This window comes from Cetorhinus maximus, chromosome 10 (genome assembly GCF_964194155.1).
Source record: "Cetorhinus maximus chromosome 10, sCetMax3.hap1.1, whole genome shotgun sequence".
Lineage (NCBI taxonomy): Eukaryota > Metazoa > Chordata > Chondrichthyes > Lamniformes > Cetorhinidae > Cetorhinus > Cetorhinus maximus.
The window spans coordinates 16542491-16557405 of record NC_135888.1 but is presented as its reverse complement, the minus strand read 5'-3'; the positions used below and the strand labels follow the sequence as shown (position 1 = coordinate 16557405).

Genomic DNA, 14915 nt, shown 5'->3' with positions numbered 1-14915 from the left:
CTGTGCAGTACCATTTCACATACTTTTACTTTAAATACTATGGCCACAATCTCAAAAGAGCCTGTCTCAATAACAAATCAAGAGCCTCTCTTTTGCAGCACATCTCATTACTCAGTTGCACTGTTCAGATTTTTGGGTCTAACTAACAGGATAGTTTGGAACCAAATGTTGTGTTCTGGAGCCTGACAGGGAATTATTATCACGATATCAGTTGAGGAATGGTGCATGGATTAATTAGACAGACTGGTGCCTCACAAGGACTTACTTTCTTATGGTGAGACACTGCAGTCTTAAACAGACAGAAAACTGCATTAAAGGTAGCACAGATGAATTATTCTGTCACAGGATGTGGGCATCACTGGCAAGGCCAGCATTTTGTTGCCTATCCCTAATTACCCTTGAACTGAGTGGCTTGCTAGGCCATTTCAGAGGGCAGTTAAGAGTCGCACATAGGCCAGACCAGGTAAGGATGGCAGATTTCCTTCCCTGAAGGACATTAGTGAACCAGTTGGGTTTTTACAACAACAGTCATCATGGCTACCATTACTGATATTTATGTTCCATGCTTATTCATTGAATTTAAATTCCACCAATTGCCTTGGGATTATGAACCCACGCGCCTAGAGCATTCACCTGGACTCCTGGATTACTAGTCCAGTGGCATTACCACTATGCCCCCATCTCCCCTCAACTCTGAAATGTTTACAGGGTAGATCTCTCCCAGGTAGATGCACGTTAAAGAGTGGCTGCTTTAAGTTTTAAAAGCTGGTGAGGAAATGTTCCAAATTCAAACAACCCATATTAAACGATCCAAATGTAAGATATATTATGGTGAGGTAACAGCTGTGTGGTGTGTAATGCAGGGTTGAAGCATAACCTCAGGGTTTTAGAATGGTACTGGAAAAAGTTCAGCTCTCACTGGTTATATAGCATCATCACAGCTCTGGAGTGTAATGTCCTCACAAATCATCCTCAGTCAACGAGCGTTTCCTGAGATCGGGGATTCCCAGCAGAACACTCACCCTCTCACTCATGGCCAACATGGGAAAAGGCAGGGAAAATTCAAATGAGGAAAAAAGGGGAACCAAATCACAAAAGGGAGAGACAGCCCCCCAAAAACCGTCAGAGTGGTAACACACTCACAGCTTACCCCACACATTTAAGTTGTAGTTCTTCTCTGTCTTTCCAGCATCGTTTGAGGCCTCACAGGTGTAGCGGCCGGCATCTTGAACCTGGGCACTCTTGATCTACGGGACCAACGACATTCATCAATTGTTTCTTCCAGAATATGCAATGCTGGCAAGCTGAGGGAACTTCAGTCTGCATTTGGTTCCATTACTTTGGAGTGATCTGGGAGTTCGGAAACCGGGACAAACTGCAAGAGCAAAGCTTCGCAGGCACTTGGTTAACCTAAAGGTTGCATTAGCGTTCAATCCCACCTAGCATCGGTCAGCACTCTCGCCTCTGAGTCACAAGGCTCTGGGTTCAAGTCCCACTCCAGCCCTCGAGGACAAAAATCAAGGCTGTCACTCTACTGCAGTACTGAGGGAGTGCTGCATTGTCGGAGGTACCGTCTTTCGGGTGAGGTGTTATACAAAGGCCCTGTCTGCCTGCTCGGGTGGATGTAAAAGATCACATGGCACTATTTCAAAGAAGAGCAGGGGAGTTTATCCCTCAATCAACATCAGAAACAGATTAACTGGCCATTATCACATTGTTGTTTGTGGGAGCTTGCTGTGCGCAAATTAGCTGCCACCTTTCTGATGTTACAACAGTGGCTACATTTTAGAAGTACTTCTTTGGCTGCAAAGCACTTTGAGGTGTCCAGCGGGTGTGAAAGGTGCTATATAAGTGCAAGTATTTGTTTTATTTTGTATTATTATTAGAATACATGAGCCAGTTATCAAAGGAGTCAAGGGTTATGGGGGGCAGGCAGGAAAGTGGAGTTGAGGCCACAATCATGATCTTATCGAATGGCGGAGCAGACTCAAGGGGCCAAATGGCCTGCTCCTGCTCTGAATTCTTGTGATTATCGGCTGTAGTGGAAAAAGCAATTGAGATACTGATTGAAAGATACCGAACAAAGCCGATATATCACCGTACAAGGCAATGGTCAGATTTGAACGACAGCACTCTGTGGTAACCATAGTGGTCTAATCACATGAAGGATATTACTGTTCAGCGATGGTGGGGTATGGAGACAAAACAACCAAGGAAATTCAGGATATTGGGAAAGAGGAAATTTTAATGTGACTCAAAGATTTCAGGCTTATAACAAGGACTGGTGGTTAATCCAGACAAATTGTTCACTATGGCAAAAGATTCAAACACCTGGGGCCATGAGTTAAAATGAAGACATTGGGAGCAAGTCAAGAATTTAGGTGAAACCTCTTCACACAAAGGTTAACAGCCTTAAGGGAATAAATTACTTGGGAAGGCCGTTGAAGTGAATGGTGAAAGCAGATAGAGGGAAAATTTGGTTCTGGAGGCAGGTACATGGGGTCGAGATTTATCAAAAAGGCGTGGGTTTGTGATGTGATGTTTTCTTGTCCCTAAGATACTCCGGTGTTTAAATACATGCATCTCCCATACCAATCCACACAGGCACCTGCAGGATGACTTCTAAAATTAACAGTAGCCCTGGTTACAGCCTTGCAGCAAATTCACCATCACTAAGAAAGCACTGAGTAAAATTTGTATTGCTTTTTTTTTTTGTTTTCAAAAATCAAATTAAAATGGGGATTTTATAACCAGGCGCTCTCTCCTCTGAGTCTGAGGTTACGGGGTCAACTCCAACTCCAGAGACTTGAGCACTAAATCTTGGCTGACCCTTCAGTGCGGTACTGGGGGAATGCTTTGGATGAGGTGTTAAACCGAGGCCTCATCTGCATCGCAGGTGGACTTAAGATATCTCCAAGGCACTATTGTGAAGCAGAGCAGGGGAGTTCTCCCCGAGGTCCTAGCCAATATTTATCCTTCAATCCACATCACTAAAAACAGATTATCTGGTCATTAGGACATTGCTGTTAGTGGGATCTTGCTGTGTGTGAATTGGCTGCCACGTTACTAAGATATTTAATTGGCTGTAAAGCATTTTGGACCACCCTGAGATGTGAAAGGCATCATATAAATGCAAGTTCTTCCTTTATTTAAAATTAAACTTTGGTGATTGAAGCTTAGAGCAAAGCCATTCATAAATGAGATGAAAGACTCAATGGTAACACTGACCTCGAAGAGACTGGCATTTTCAGAGAGTCTGTGACCTGCACGCACTGATAGGGGTCGACCATCCTTTGTCCAACGAAGAGTGGGTGGTGGAAATGCCCGGCTCTGACATTCCAAGGACACCGAGTCATTCAAATTGACGGAGACATTCTGCTCATCTCCCAGAATACTTGGTGGAACTACAAGGTAAAAAATGACGAAACTGGTCAGCTTCTTGTGCTTAGAGTCATAGATGTCCACAGCACAGAAAAAGGCCCTTCGGCCCATCGAGTCTGCGCCGGTCAAACAAGTACTTAACATAGCTTTGTATGCCATGGCATCGCAAGTGCACATCCAAATACTTCTTAAATGTTGAGGGTTTCTGCCTCTACCACCCTTTCAGGCAGTGAGTTCCAGATTCCCACCACCCTCTGGGTGAAAAAATTCTTCCTCACATCCCCTCTAAACCTCCTGCTCCTTACCTTAAATCTATGCCCCCTGGTTATTGATCCCTCCACCAAGGGGAAAGGTTCTTTCCTGTCTACCCTATTTATGCCCCTTATAATTTTATACACTTCAATTATATACCTCCTCAATCTCCTCTGCTCCAAGGAAAATAACTCCAGTCTATTCAATTTCTCCTCATAACTAAAACTCTCCAGCCCAGGCAACATCCTAGTAAATCTCCTCTGCGCTCTCTCTCTAGTGCAATCACATCCTTCCTATAATGCGGATTCCAGAACTGCACACAATACTCTAGCTGTGGCCTAACCAGCGTTTTACACAGTTCCAGCATAACTTCCCTGCTCTTATATTCTATGCCTCTGCTATGCTGCCTTAACCACCTTATCTACCTGCCCCGCTAATTTAAGGGGCCGGTGGACATGCACACGAAGGTCCCTCTGATCCTTGGTACTTACCAGGATCCTGCCATTCATCGTGTATTCCCGTGGCTTGTTTGTCCTGCCCAAGTGCATCACCTCAATTTATCCGGATTAAATTCCATTTGCCACTGATCAGCCCATCTGACCTGCCCGTCTATATCTTCTTGTAATCTTGTTCCACTCGAACCTACCTCTTAAAGGTGACTGGGAGTTTGGTGTGTTTAACAGAGTGCCTCAGATGGGAAGGCATCAGCCCATGCCAGTGATTCCACACATGGTAAATTGCTGAGTTTAATCCCATCAGAGAGAGGGATGCAGAACTATCCATGGGGACTAAATGAGAAGGAACTCGATCCCCTCTCTTGGGGAGCGCTGAGGGTGAGTTTGGTGCTTCCACTGAGCAAGGAACAAAAAAAAAGGAAAACCATTCCGCAAGGACAGTTCCATATCGACATTAATTAATGTTTGGGAAGAACTCACCTCTCCACAATAATCAACCAGGATAGATACTTGATCTAGTCCTGGAGAAGGCAGATGTCTGAAGGTTCATTGTATAAGGAAGGCATGTCATTTTTCCTGTACACTTGCCATATCCTCATTATCTGGTCAAAAACCGAGAACTCATATGATTATCATTATGTAATCTACTATTGGCTACAGCAACAAATTCTATATGGAGTGTGGGTCAGGGAGTTGATTAAAACAACTGGTTATTACCTCATCATTCATTCAGCTCTTAGCCTCCTACTGCAGTAAGGAACTGGCTCATAATTGCACCATGCCCACACCGGATAATACGACTGGTAGAGAATCGTGTTGCCAATGAACACTTGGAATTAATCTGTGACCTCGGCAAGTTTCACCAATTAATGTCAATAACTATTTTTCAAGTTTAGTTCAAGAGTTATTCAAATCTACTTACGATACACTTGCAGATGAATTTCTTTCTGGGCCTCTCCGGCAGGATTCTCAGCTACGCAGGAGTATGTTCCTGAATCAGCGAAGTGAGTGCTGGCTAAGGACAGAATCTGACCCTCCAACAGGTACTAAGTGGAGAGCAAAAAACCATTTCAGAGACAACCTCAGTCTAGCGGGGTCAGTAGCATAGTAGTAATGTGACTGGGTTAGTCATCCAGAGGCCCGGACTAATGCTCCAGACACACAAATTCAAATCCCACCACAGCAGCTAGGGGAATTTAAATACAATTAATTCACAAATCTGGAACAAAATTGTATCATTAATAATAATCATGAAACTACTGGATTATTGTTTAAAAACCTATCTGGTTCATCAATGCTCTTCAGGGGAGGAGTCCTGCCATCCTTACCCAGATTGGCCTACACGTGACTGACTCTTAACTGCCTTCTCAAAAGGCCGAGCAAGCCTTTCAGTTCAAGGTCAACTTGGGATGACCATTTAGGCCTTCCCAGCGACACACACATTCTGAGAATGAGTTTTTTAAAATGATAAAAGGGATCTCATTAACCGTCAGATGGAGGGTAAAAGGGTTTCGGGAGGGAAGAGAGAGAATAAGACAAACAGAAGGAAACAGGGACCCAGATAGCCAGATCTGCCTCCCCCCCGCCCTCATGGATAACCACTCACCTAGGGATGAGACAGGGAAGATTCTGGGGATATATGTGTCTAATTCTTCAATGTAGACATTAATATATCCTAACTAGCTCAAAAGTATCTATCGACAAAACTCACAGGTTTATGAAAACAAATTTCACTGACCTCCAACCCTTCAGTCATCTTGGAGACAGGGATTTTGTCTTTCAGCCATGTTATTTTGGGGGCAGGGATTCCTGTAGCCTCACAATGAAGTTCTATAGGCTGATTTACAAGGACAGTAACCAGGTCCAGAGCAGTTGAGATCACTGGAGGGGCTACAAACAAAGGCTTCAGATTAGTGATAGTGCCAGGACCGCTCAGGGCCATCCACAATGAACATAGGAACATAGTGTAAGTAGCAGGCTTATCCTAATGCTGGTGTTGGGATTTATGAATACAGATCCTGGAGCTGGAATGGGGAAACCAAGACAGATACAATGTGATGTTAGTAATTTGAATAGTTTTGCAAATGCCGCATCAACTTTCTCGAGTTTACTTTTATTCTCTGCTTCTCTGGTGTACTGTCTGAAGTTTCGGTCTCCACATTTAAGAAAAGATATACTTGCACTGGAGGCGATGAAGGTTCACTAAATTGATCCCTGGGATGAGCGGTTGGCCTTTGATGAGAGGCTGAGCAAATTGGGACTGTCTTCTCTGGAGTTTAGAAGAATGAGAGGCGATCTCATTGAACCTGATTCTGAAGGGGCTTGATAGAGTGGACACTGTGAGATTTTTCCCATTGGTCGGGAAATCTAGAACACGGGGGCACGGTCTCAGGATAAATTTAGGCCTGATCATTTAGGACTGAGATGAGGGGAAGTTACTTCACTCAAAGGGTTGTGAATCTCTGCAATTCTCTACCCCAGAGGGTTGTGGATGCTCCATCACTGAGTACATTTAAGGCTGGAATGGACAGAGTTTTGGTCTCTCCGGGAATCAAGGGATATGGGGAATAGGTAGGGAAGTGGAGTTGAAGCCCAAGATCAGCCATGATTGTATTGAATGATGGAGCAGGCTCAGTGAGTTATATGGTCTACCATTTGGACATTTCCAGATTATGGATCATTCCAGTCAGTTACAGATGAGACCTGTTCCCACGTCTCCAACCAATGCTGCTCTGAAAGGCACTGCTAATGGTGCATCAGTGCAGTCTAAGGCAAACACTCCTTGGACTTGCCTTATCTACTGTGGGAAAGGCCTCGGCCTCCGCACTTTCCCAAAACAATGCGGCCACAATCAGTATCTCATTGCATAGAGGATCAGGTGCATTAAGTCAAGCCCTGCCACTTAGTGCTCTCACACACTGATGCTCCAGTGTCTCAGCCCATTATTATAAATAGTGAGATTATAATGGGTTCCAGCTCACCATGAACTCGTAAGGTATATTGCACTTCTGTGCTGCCAGCTACATTGGTTGCCACGCAGCGATACTGCCCTCCATCAGACAGCTGGGCATTCTCTATCCTTAAAGTCCTTCCACTCTCCAACACACTGCTACCCGCCATACGCGTGATCAGCTGGTTTCCCTTGAACCAAGTCAACTCTAGATGATGACACAAGTGACAAAGACTGGTTAGCGACAGACGAGATAATCTTGCTGAAGGCCCACACATGTTCCATTTCTAAAAATACATTTGGGAAATGCAATTGGGACTTTAGTTATTTCAAAGCCAACCAAGCAGCTACCTGGACAAAGATTTAGAGAATATGGGCAAATCCAGCAGATACAGGGGGTGATTTTATTAGAAAATTAAGGTTCCATTTCAGTTTCATAATCGGAAATGACACGGGTGACAGAAAAGAAAATGGACTGTTTTTTTTTGAAAGGCATAACCCATGTCTCCGAACAGCGCAATGTGATAGCCACATCAATTTCTTACAGAGATCTTAAGCTCAATTATTTTACTAAGGCTTAGTTAATGACATTACAATGGCTTTTACCTGTCCCACACCAACCATGCACAGCGGGGGGCGGGGGGGGGGGGGGGGGATAATGTGGTTCACCCAATCAGATTTCACTTTGTCGGATGACATGTCACACTTACCAGGGGGCGGAGTTCCAGAGGCAAGGCACTCAAAGGATGCTGGGAAATTCACAGTTGCAGTTTTATTTGTAGCTACTGACTTATCTACAACAGGAGGCTCTGAAACCCACAAACCAAACAGAACAAAATTACATAATTTAAAATATAAACTCCCACTGACACACAGTGTATATTCATATTGTAAGAGATACACAAGGCAACCACATTTAATAACTTACAGTGGAAACTTTATCCCAGTTAACACAGTGATACCCATTGATTGCAACAGGACATAAACAGGCTAGCACAATGGGTAGATAAGTGACAAACGGAGTTTGATACAGAGAAGCATTTAGCAGAAGGGATAGATAGGCAGAGGAATAATGCACTAGATTCTACAGCCCTCCTCCCACCCGCTGCAGCGTATTTGAAGGTGGGGGGGCTCATAAAATAAAGCAGGTGGCCTTCCCACCTAACCCCCAACCCCGTCTCCCATATTACAGTGGGCGGGGAAGGCATCAGGCAGCTCGCCCATCCTGAGGCCTATCAATGGCCACTTAAGGGCCTCATTCTACCTCTGCTGCTATTTTACATTTGGCAGTGGAAGGCAGAAACAAGGCGGGTAACCCAGCAGCTTTCACTTTGTGGGCTGCTGTCAGACAGGAAGGTGGGGGACTTCCTTTGGGGGAATCCCCTGTCCCCATTGGAGGCATTCCCCCCCGAAGATTGTACCCAACCTCCTCTTTTAACCTGACCTCTCAAACCCAACCTCCCACCCTCTCACTGGGGTCTGCAGCCAGGCCTGTCCAAAACCCCAGCCTGACCTGTCAGTCTGGGCTCCATCGCCTCTTCATCACTGAGACCTGCCTGTCGTCCTAGCAGTGGCCGCTGTTAATGTTGAATTTGAGTTGCTATAGATTGCATGCTTTGCATTGGTAGTTAAGCACAGCTGTCCCCAGTTAGGGAAGCATTGCAGAATCATTGCGAGAGTATGTAAACCAGTCCATTCTGGGTGTCTGGGAAGGAATTGGGTATGTCTGTGACTTTGCTTTGATGTCTAGGACATAAGCCTGTTTTAAGGTACATGCTAGCTTCAGGCTCATTCTTGGAATTAACAGCCACTGCTCAATCAGATTGGCCAGCAGCTCTCAAGGGCAGGACTTCCTCCCAGTTGGGGGTGGAAGTCCCACTCCGAACCAATTAAGACTGCTCTCAACATAACAGCGCTGCAGGGCGGCCGGGTGGGTCAACCACCGACTTCTCAGTCAGGGGAGCAGGGAGTACGGTACCTCATAAAATCCAGCTCAATGGCACAGTTCTGAAGAGTGCGCAGGGACAGAGGGACCTGGAGGTTCGTGTGCATAAATCTTTGCAAGACATATTGAGAGAGTAGTTCACAAAGCATATGGGATCTTGGACTTCATAAATAGACATATTGAGTATAAAAGCATGAAAGTTATGCTGAACCTTTATAAAGCTCTGGTTAGTCCCCAACTAGAGTACTGCATCCAGTTCTGGTCACCACACTTTAGGAAGGATATGAGGGTCCTTGAAAGGGTGCAGAGAAGATTTACCAGAATGGTTCCAGGGATTTTAGCTACAAGGTTGGAGTCGGGGAAGCTGGGGTTGTTCTCCTTGAAGCATAGGAGACTGAGGGGAGATTTGATAGAGGTGTACAAGATGATGACAGGTTTAGATAAGGTAGACAAAGAAAATCTGTTCCCATCAACTGATGGTACAAGAACTAGGGGACACAGGTATAAAATTTTGGGCAAGAGATACAGAGGGGGTGTGAAGAAAAATGTTTTTACGCAGCGGATGGTGATGACCTGGATCCCGCTGCCTATGAGAATGGTAGAAGTAGAGTCAATCAATAATTTTAAAAGGAGAATGATTGGGCACTCAAGGGAAATAAACTTACAAGGCTACAGGGATAGAGCAGAGGAATGGAACTGACTGGATTGCTCTACAGAGAGCCGACATGGACTCGATGGGCTGTATGGCCTCCTTCGTAATGACTCACTTGTATTTGAGTGTTTTGATGAAGCATGATCTCAAGCAGCATCTTTTTCAAGCTCTTCTGTCCATAACACTCCTACATAGTGCAACATTAAGCAATCAGGCATGTTTATTGAGCAGTTCTGGAGACTGGGATGAAGGGTCACACGTTCCACAAACAACAGAACTCACTGTTATAATGGAGCCCCTCCACTAATTCTGTGGGTGCCAGGATAGTCCTGTCTCCCCTAGTTTCATAGAAGGAAAGGAAATGATGCTAAATTTCAGCTCTTCCTCACCAGTCCACAGTCAGGCAACCAATAATTGATGGGGATTCTGATGACGGCCAGTAGTTGCCCTCATGCCATACAAGTACTATCTCTTTCTAATATAATGATGCAATATACATTTTATACTCTAGGAACTCAATTGTTATATGACGGGGACGGTAGCAGAGTGGTAATGTTACTGGAAAAGTAGTCCAGGGGCCCAGGTTTGTTCTCCTGAGACAGGAGTTCAAATCCCATCATGGGGGAGTTTAAATTCAATTATCTACTAAATCTGGAATAAAATGTTAGCCTCAATAGTAATAATAATCATGGAACGACTGTGCCGGAATGTTGTAAAAACCCATCTGGTTCGCTAATGTCCTTCATGGAAGGAAATCTGCCATCCTTACTCGGTCTGGCCTACATGTGACTCCAGACCCACAGCAACATGGTTGACGCTTAACTGCCCCTCTGCAATGGCCAAGCAAACCACTCAGTTGTATCAACCTGCTACAGAAGAGTCCAATTCCCTCCCTATCAGCACTGCAACAGTTCAAGAAGGTGGCCCTTCTCATGGGTAAATGGGGATGGCCAATAAATGCTGTCCTTGCCAGCAATGCTCACATGCCAAGAGCAAATAAGAAAAGAACTATTGGCTTTCATATGGAATGGATCACTGTTTCTGCAGACTCCAGTAAGGTGATGATGCTAAAATGGAGAGATGGAGAGGGAGAAAGAGAGACAGAGAGAGAGATTGGTCTATTAGAATTCTGGACGTTGGAAGAGGATTGGTCAATTGGAATCATATGTCAAAGAAGGGGAGTGAATCCTTTGGAGTTTAACCACCACGGGAGGGGATTAATCAACAGAATGCTAAGTCATTTAACCATGATTCTCTATATTGTATATTGCTTTGTAACTTATCCCCCATGCTTTGGTGCAGTAACACTTACCATACACAGTCAATTTGACATCTTGCTGGGATTCACCTGCCGCATTGGTAGCTACACAAGAGTAGATACCCCCATCTTCTAGAGTCACTCCCTCAACCTGCGAAGCCAAGCAGATGATGAGTGGGGGAAAAAAAAAATCAAAGACATTCTGAAAGTGAACTGTTCAACTGTGCCAGCTTCAGATTTGACTGCTTGCCTTTCAACTTGTCTAAGTGTTCTTGTTACTTCCACCTCTCTTTACTCAATTACTTCTTGGGGCAGGGTTTTCGGGTTGTCGGGCGGGTGCAGCGAGTGGGCCCTGGAGCGGCCAGGAAATGGGCGAATGTGGAGAGGATGTTTCCTCTTGTGGGAGAATCTAGAACTCAGGGTCAGTGTTTGAAAATAAGGGGTCACTCATTTAGAACGGAAATAAGGAAAGATTTTTTTCTCTCAAAGGGTTGAGAGACTTTGGAATTCTCTTCCTCAAAAGCTGGTTGAGACAGAGTTCTTGAATATCTTTAAGGCAGAGCTAGATAGATTCTTGATAAGCAAGGGGGTGAAAGGTTATCGGGGCAGGAGGTTAAAATCAGTTCAACCATGATGTTATTGAATGCTGACACAGGCTTAAGGGGCCGAGTGGCCTACTCCTGCTCCTAATTCATGTGTTTGTACGTTCGTATGTAAAATGGAGTGAGTTTCGAGTGGGACCTGCTGCACTCCGGATTTCCTAACCAGCAAGTTCTCATTTTTCCTTCATGCGGAATCAGGAGTGCTCCTCCGCTGGCTCATTATCACCCCTCTCCTGATCTCTCCCCACCCCACCCCAGGACCTAGCCGAAGGTTACTGTCAGAGAGCCTGGTGTCCTAACTTGGTTGCACGACAGCCTTGGCAGTTGGCTGCAATTATTGCAACGAGGTCCGAGGAGCGTCTTCAGCACCTGAAAACGACCCTAAATTAATTGCAAAGCCATCATCTTTGAAGAACTGAAAGAAAGCAACATTTGGATGCCTTGATGAAGAACAATGAGGAGATCAAAACAACGTGTGTCAGCCACTGAACTGAGCTAAATGGTGTTGTAGACAGGGGCACGTGATCTGAGGGAAGTTGATAAATGTATAATAGAATTATCAGCCAAACAGCAGATATTGTTAGATAGTAAGTGGAGCAGGTATTTAACTGCGGGGCTACGGGAAAGATCTGGAAAGTAGGACTGACTGACAGCTCTTTAGAAAGCTGGCACAGGCAGGGAGGGCTGAATGGGTCTCATCTGTGCTGTAAGATTCTATGATCATTCTGGAACCTTTGTTCAAAGTGAAGTTGAACAGCAATGCCTTTAATTACCTTAAATCTCCCATTTGTTCCAGTCAGCGGATGTCCATCCTTCAACCATGTGATCAATGGCATTGGAATTCCAGAAACAGTGCACTCCAGTATCACAGACTTCCCGACCACAACAGACAAACTTTCAACTCCTTCAATCCTCACTGTCGGAGGGACTAGCCACATCAAATAAAAAGAAAATATAGTCAGTAATTCAGTGATTTAAGAAGGATCTAGCACAGGAATATTGGAGAAATTGATTGTTGGTTGAAGCACTAACTAACAGAGCAACGGAGGGCATTCAGGGAAGAGATAGTTCAGATACAAGCTAAGCATGTCCTTTAAATGGAAAAAATAGAGCATTGAAATGCACCCTGGATGACAAAGGAAATGAAAGTGAAAATAAACAGAAATTGGAGGCTTGTGACAAATGTCAGAAGCAAGATTCAGTTAATAATCAGGGAGATTACAGAAACTATAGGAGGGAATTTTTAAAAAGGGAGGCAAAGGCAAGATTAGTGGGTAGTATTAAACTGGCCCCTAAAACATTTTATAAAAAGTGTTAATGGTTAGCTCAAGAAAAGTTGGACCTATGAAGAAAATCTTCACATAAAAGCAGAAGACATTGCTAAAGTATTAACGAGGACTTTGCACTTAACTTCACAAAGGAAGCGGATGATGTGAAGGCTGTCAGGATCTGGAATGCGCTACCTTAAAGTGGGTGGAAGCTGTTTCCATAGATAATTTGAAAAGGGAGATCGACAATGAGGAATGAGGAGCCTACAGGGACACAAACCCATGTGAGGGTGTAAAACTGAGCACCACTGCTCTTGCAAAGAGCCAACACAGGCACAACAGGGTGAATGGCCTCTTTCCATGCCATACATTTCTATGACTCTAGGATAATTGAGATAGTTGATTAATGCCGATTGTTAGGAAAAGTCACACCAAAGAAGGCAACTATATCAGGCACATAATATGGGAGGTGAAAAAACGTAATATTTTCTCTATGGCATATTTTTGATCTGCCTTCATCTCAGTACTCTAGGGTTAAATCCACGTTTGCTAAAAATTGTGCATTTCGTTATTTATCTAGCCTCAGGTCAAACCAGCTAGCTTGGTAACAAGTCGAGATTTATATGTTAATAATGATTCATTGCAAAGTTATTTTGGGTTATTGTCATCCCAAGGGCAGAAATTACTGATCTTCCAGGGGTAATCCCTGGAACCACAGACTTATTCTGTGATGAGGGTCTCTGCCAAACCCCAAGGCTTGCTATATTGCCAGAGACTGGGTGCATAAAGATATAAAGCCCAATTCATAGGAGTGTGCTTTCAGAAGTGGCCTTTGACACCGGATACAAGAGAACGTACGACAATAATGTTAAAGCTTTGCTTTATTTATCTTTTGGGTTGAGGGGAGGGAAAAGTCTGAACATTTTTAGGTCATGAAATCAGTGGGACAGAGCCCTAGATTACTTTGGTTTGTGATTTGGGATAAGCATGGGCTCGGATGTGTGTAATGGCCTTTCCTCCTTTTACCTCTTTACAACTTTCAGTTTTATGTATCCTTGGGAAGGAATACAAATGTCACATTTATCAAAGAGCTATTAAACTTAATGGAGTGGAACTCCTTAATCGAGTCTTTAAAGTAATTCCAGAATGCAGCACATTGCTGCACATCCTGGAATATTACTCCACTGACGCGGGGGTAAGCAGTTTCAATCATAACACTCGCAAAACATGGATCTCCATGACAACAAAATTGTCAATAAACTGGCGTGGGTTTGAAAGGGAAGTATTGTACCATGAACTGTGACATCAAATTCTCCTCTCCTTTCCCCTGCTTCATTTCTGGCCACGCAGACATAACGCCCGACATCCACCAACTTCAAACGGGGAATAAAAAGTTTGCTCTGGTCAGCTGACACCCGGGCACCGTCGAGCTCAGTGAGCGGAATGTTGTTCCTCAGCCATCTAATATCCAGGAGATAAGAAACAAAGCTTCATTAGGTTATAATGGGACACAGCCGAATACTCAGAAAAATATTAATTTGATTTAGATTTGATTTGTCTGAGGCCAGGCCAACCCACACAGGAGGAATGATAGAGAACGATACATAGTCACGCATATTGGTAAATAATGTTGCATATACACTAGTATTGGTAGACAGTGTTGCATAAATACTGTTAACTGTATATTGATTGTGTTTCGTTATATGCAGATGGTGGGCATGAACTGGGGATTCATTTGTGCCCCTATAAATATACACAGACTGAAACTGGTTGCTGGGTTAGGAGGTGCATACTTATAATGTGTAAATCTACAATTAAATGCTTATAAAAATATATAAAGATTGGCTCCAGTTTTATCCTTCACCAACTGGCTTTCTGGGGAATAACATTATTGTACTGGTAACAGTGTTACATATACATGAATATTGGTAAACAATAATACACAGACAGCAGATTTAGGCAGAGAAACATATCAAACATCCGAATTCAATGTGACTAATTTGTGAGCTGTTACCTGACCATGCTTGCCTGTCTATGTGACTGCTAATAGGTATGATGAGGTCAACTACTGACTCAAAGGAAAAGAGCACAAAATGACTTTCAGATATTTTAGACAATGGACCCTGTACTGAATGATGGTCTTGTCAAAGGG

General features: G+C 44.0%; 1 protein-coding gene across 1 annotated transcript in view; it reads right to left on the bottom strand.

Annotated features, from left to right (window-relative positions):
- LOC144686126 (hemicentin-1-like) overlaps positions 1-14915 on the bottom strand; it is a 418005-nt gene that overhangs the window by 252933 nt on the left and 150157 nt on the right. Inside the window, 9 exon segments of the mRNA XM_078551270.1 lie at positions 1151-1247; positions 3229-3404; positions 5011-5134; positions 5827-5978; positions 7070-7246; positions 7749-7847; positions 10948-11044; positions 12269-12423; positions 14055-14224. Coding sequence (XP_078407396.1) covers positions 1151-1247; positions 3229-3404; positions 5011-5134; positions 5827-5978; positions 7070-7246; positions 7749-7847; positions 10948-11044; positions 12269-12423; positions 14055-14224 — 1247 coding nt within the window.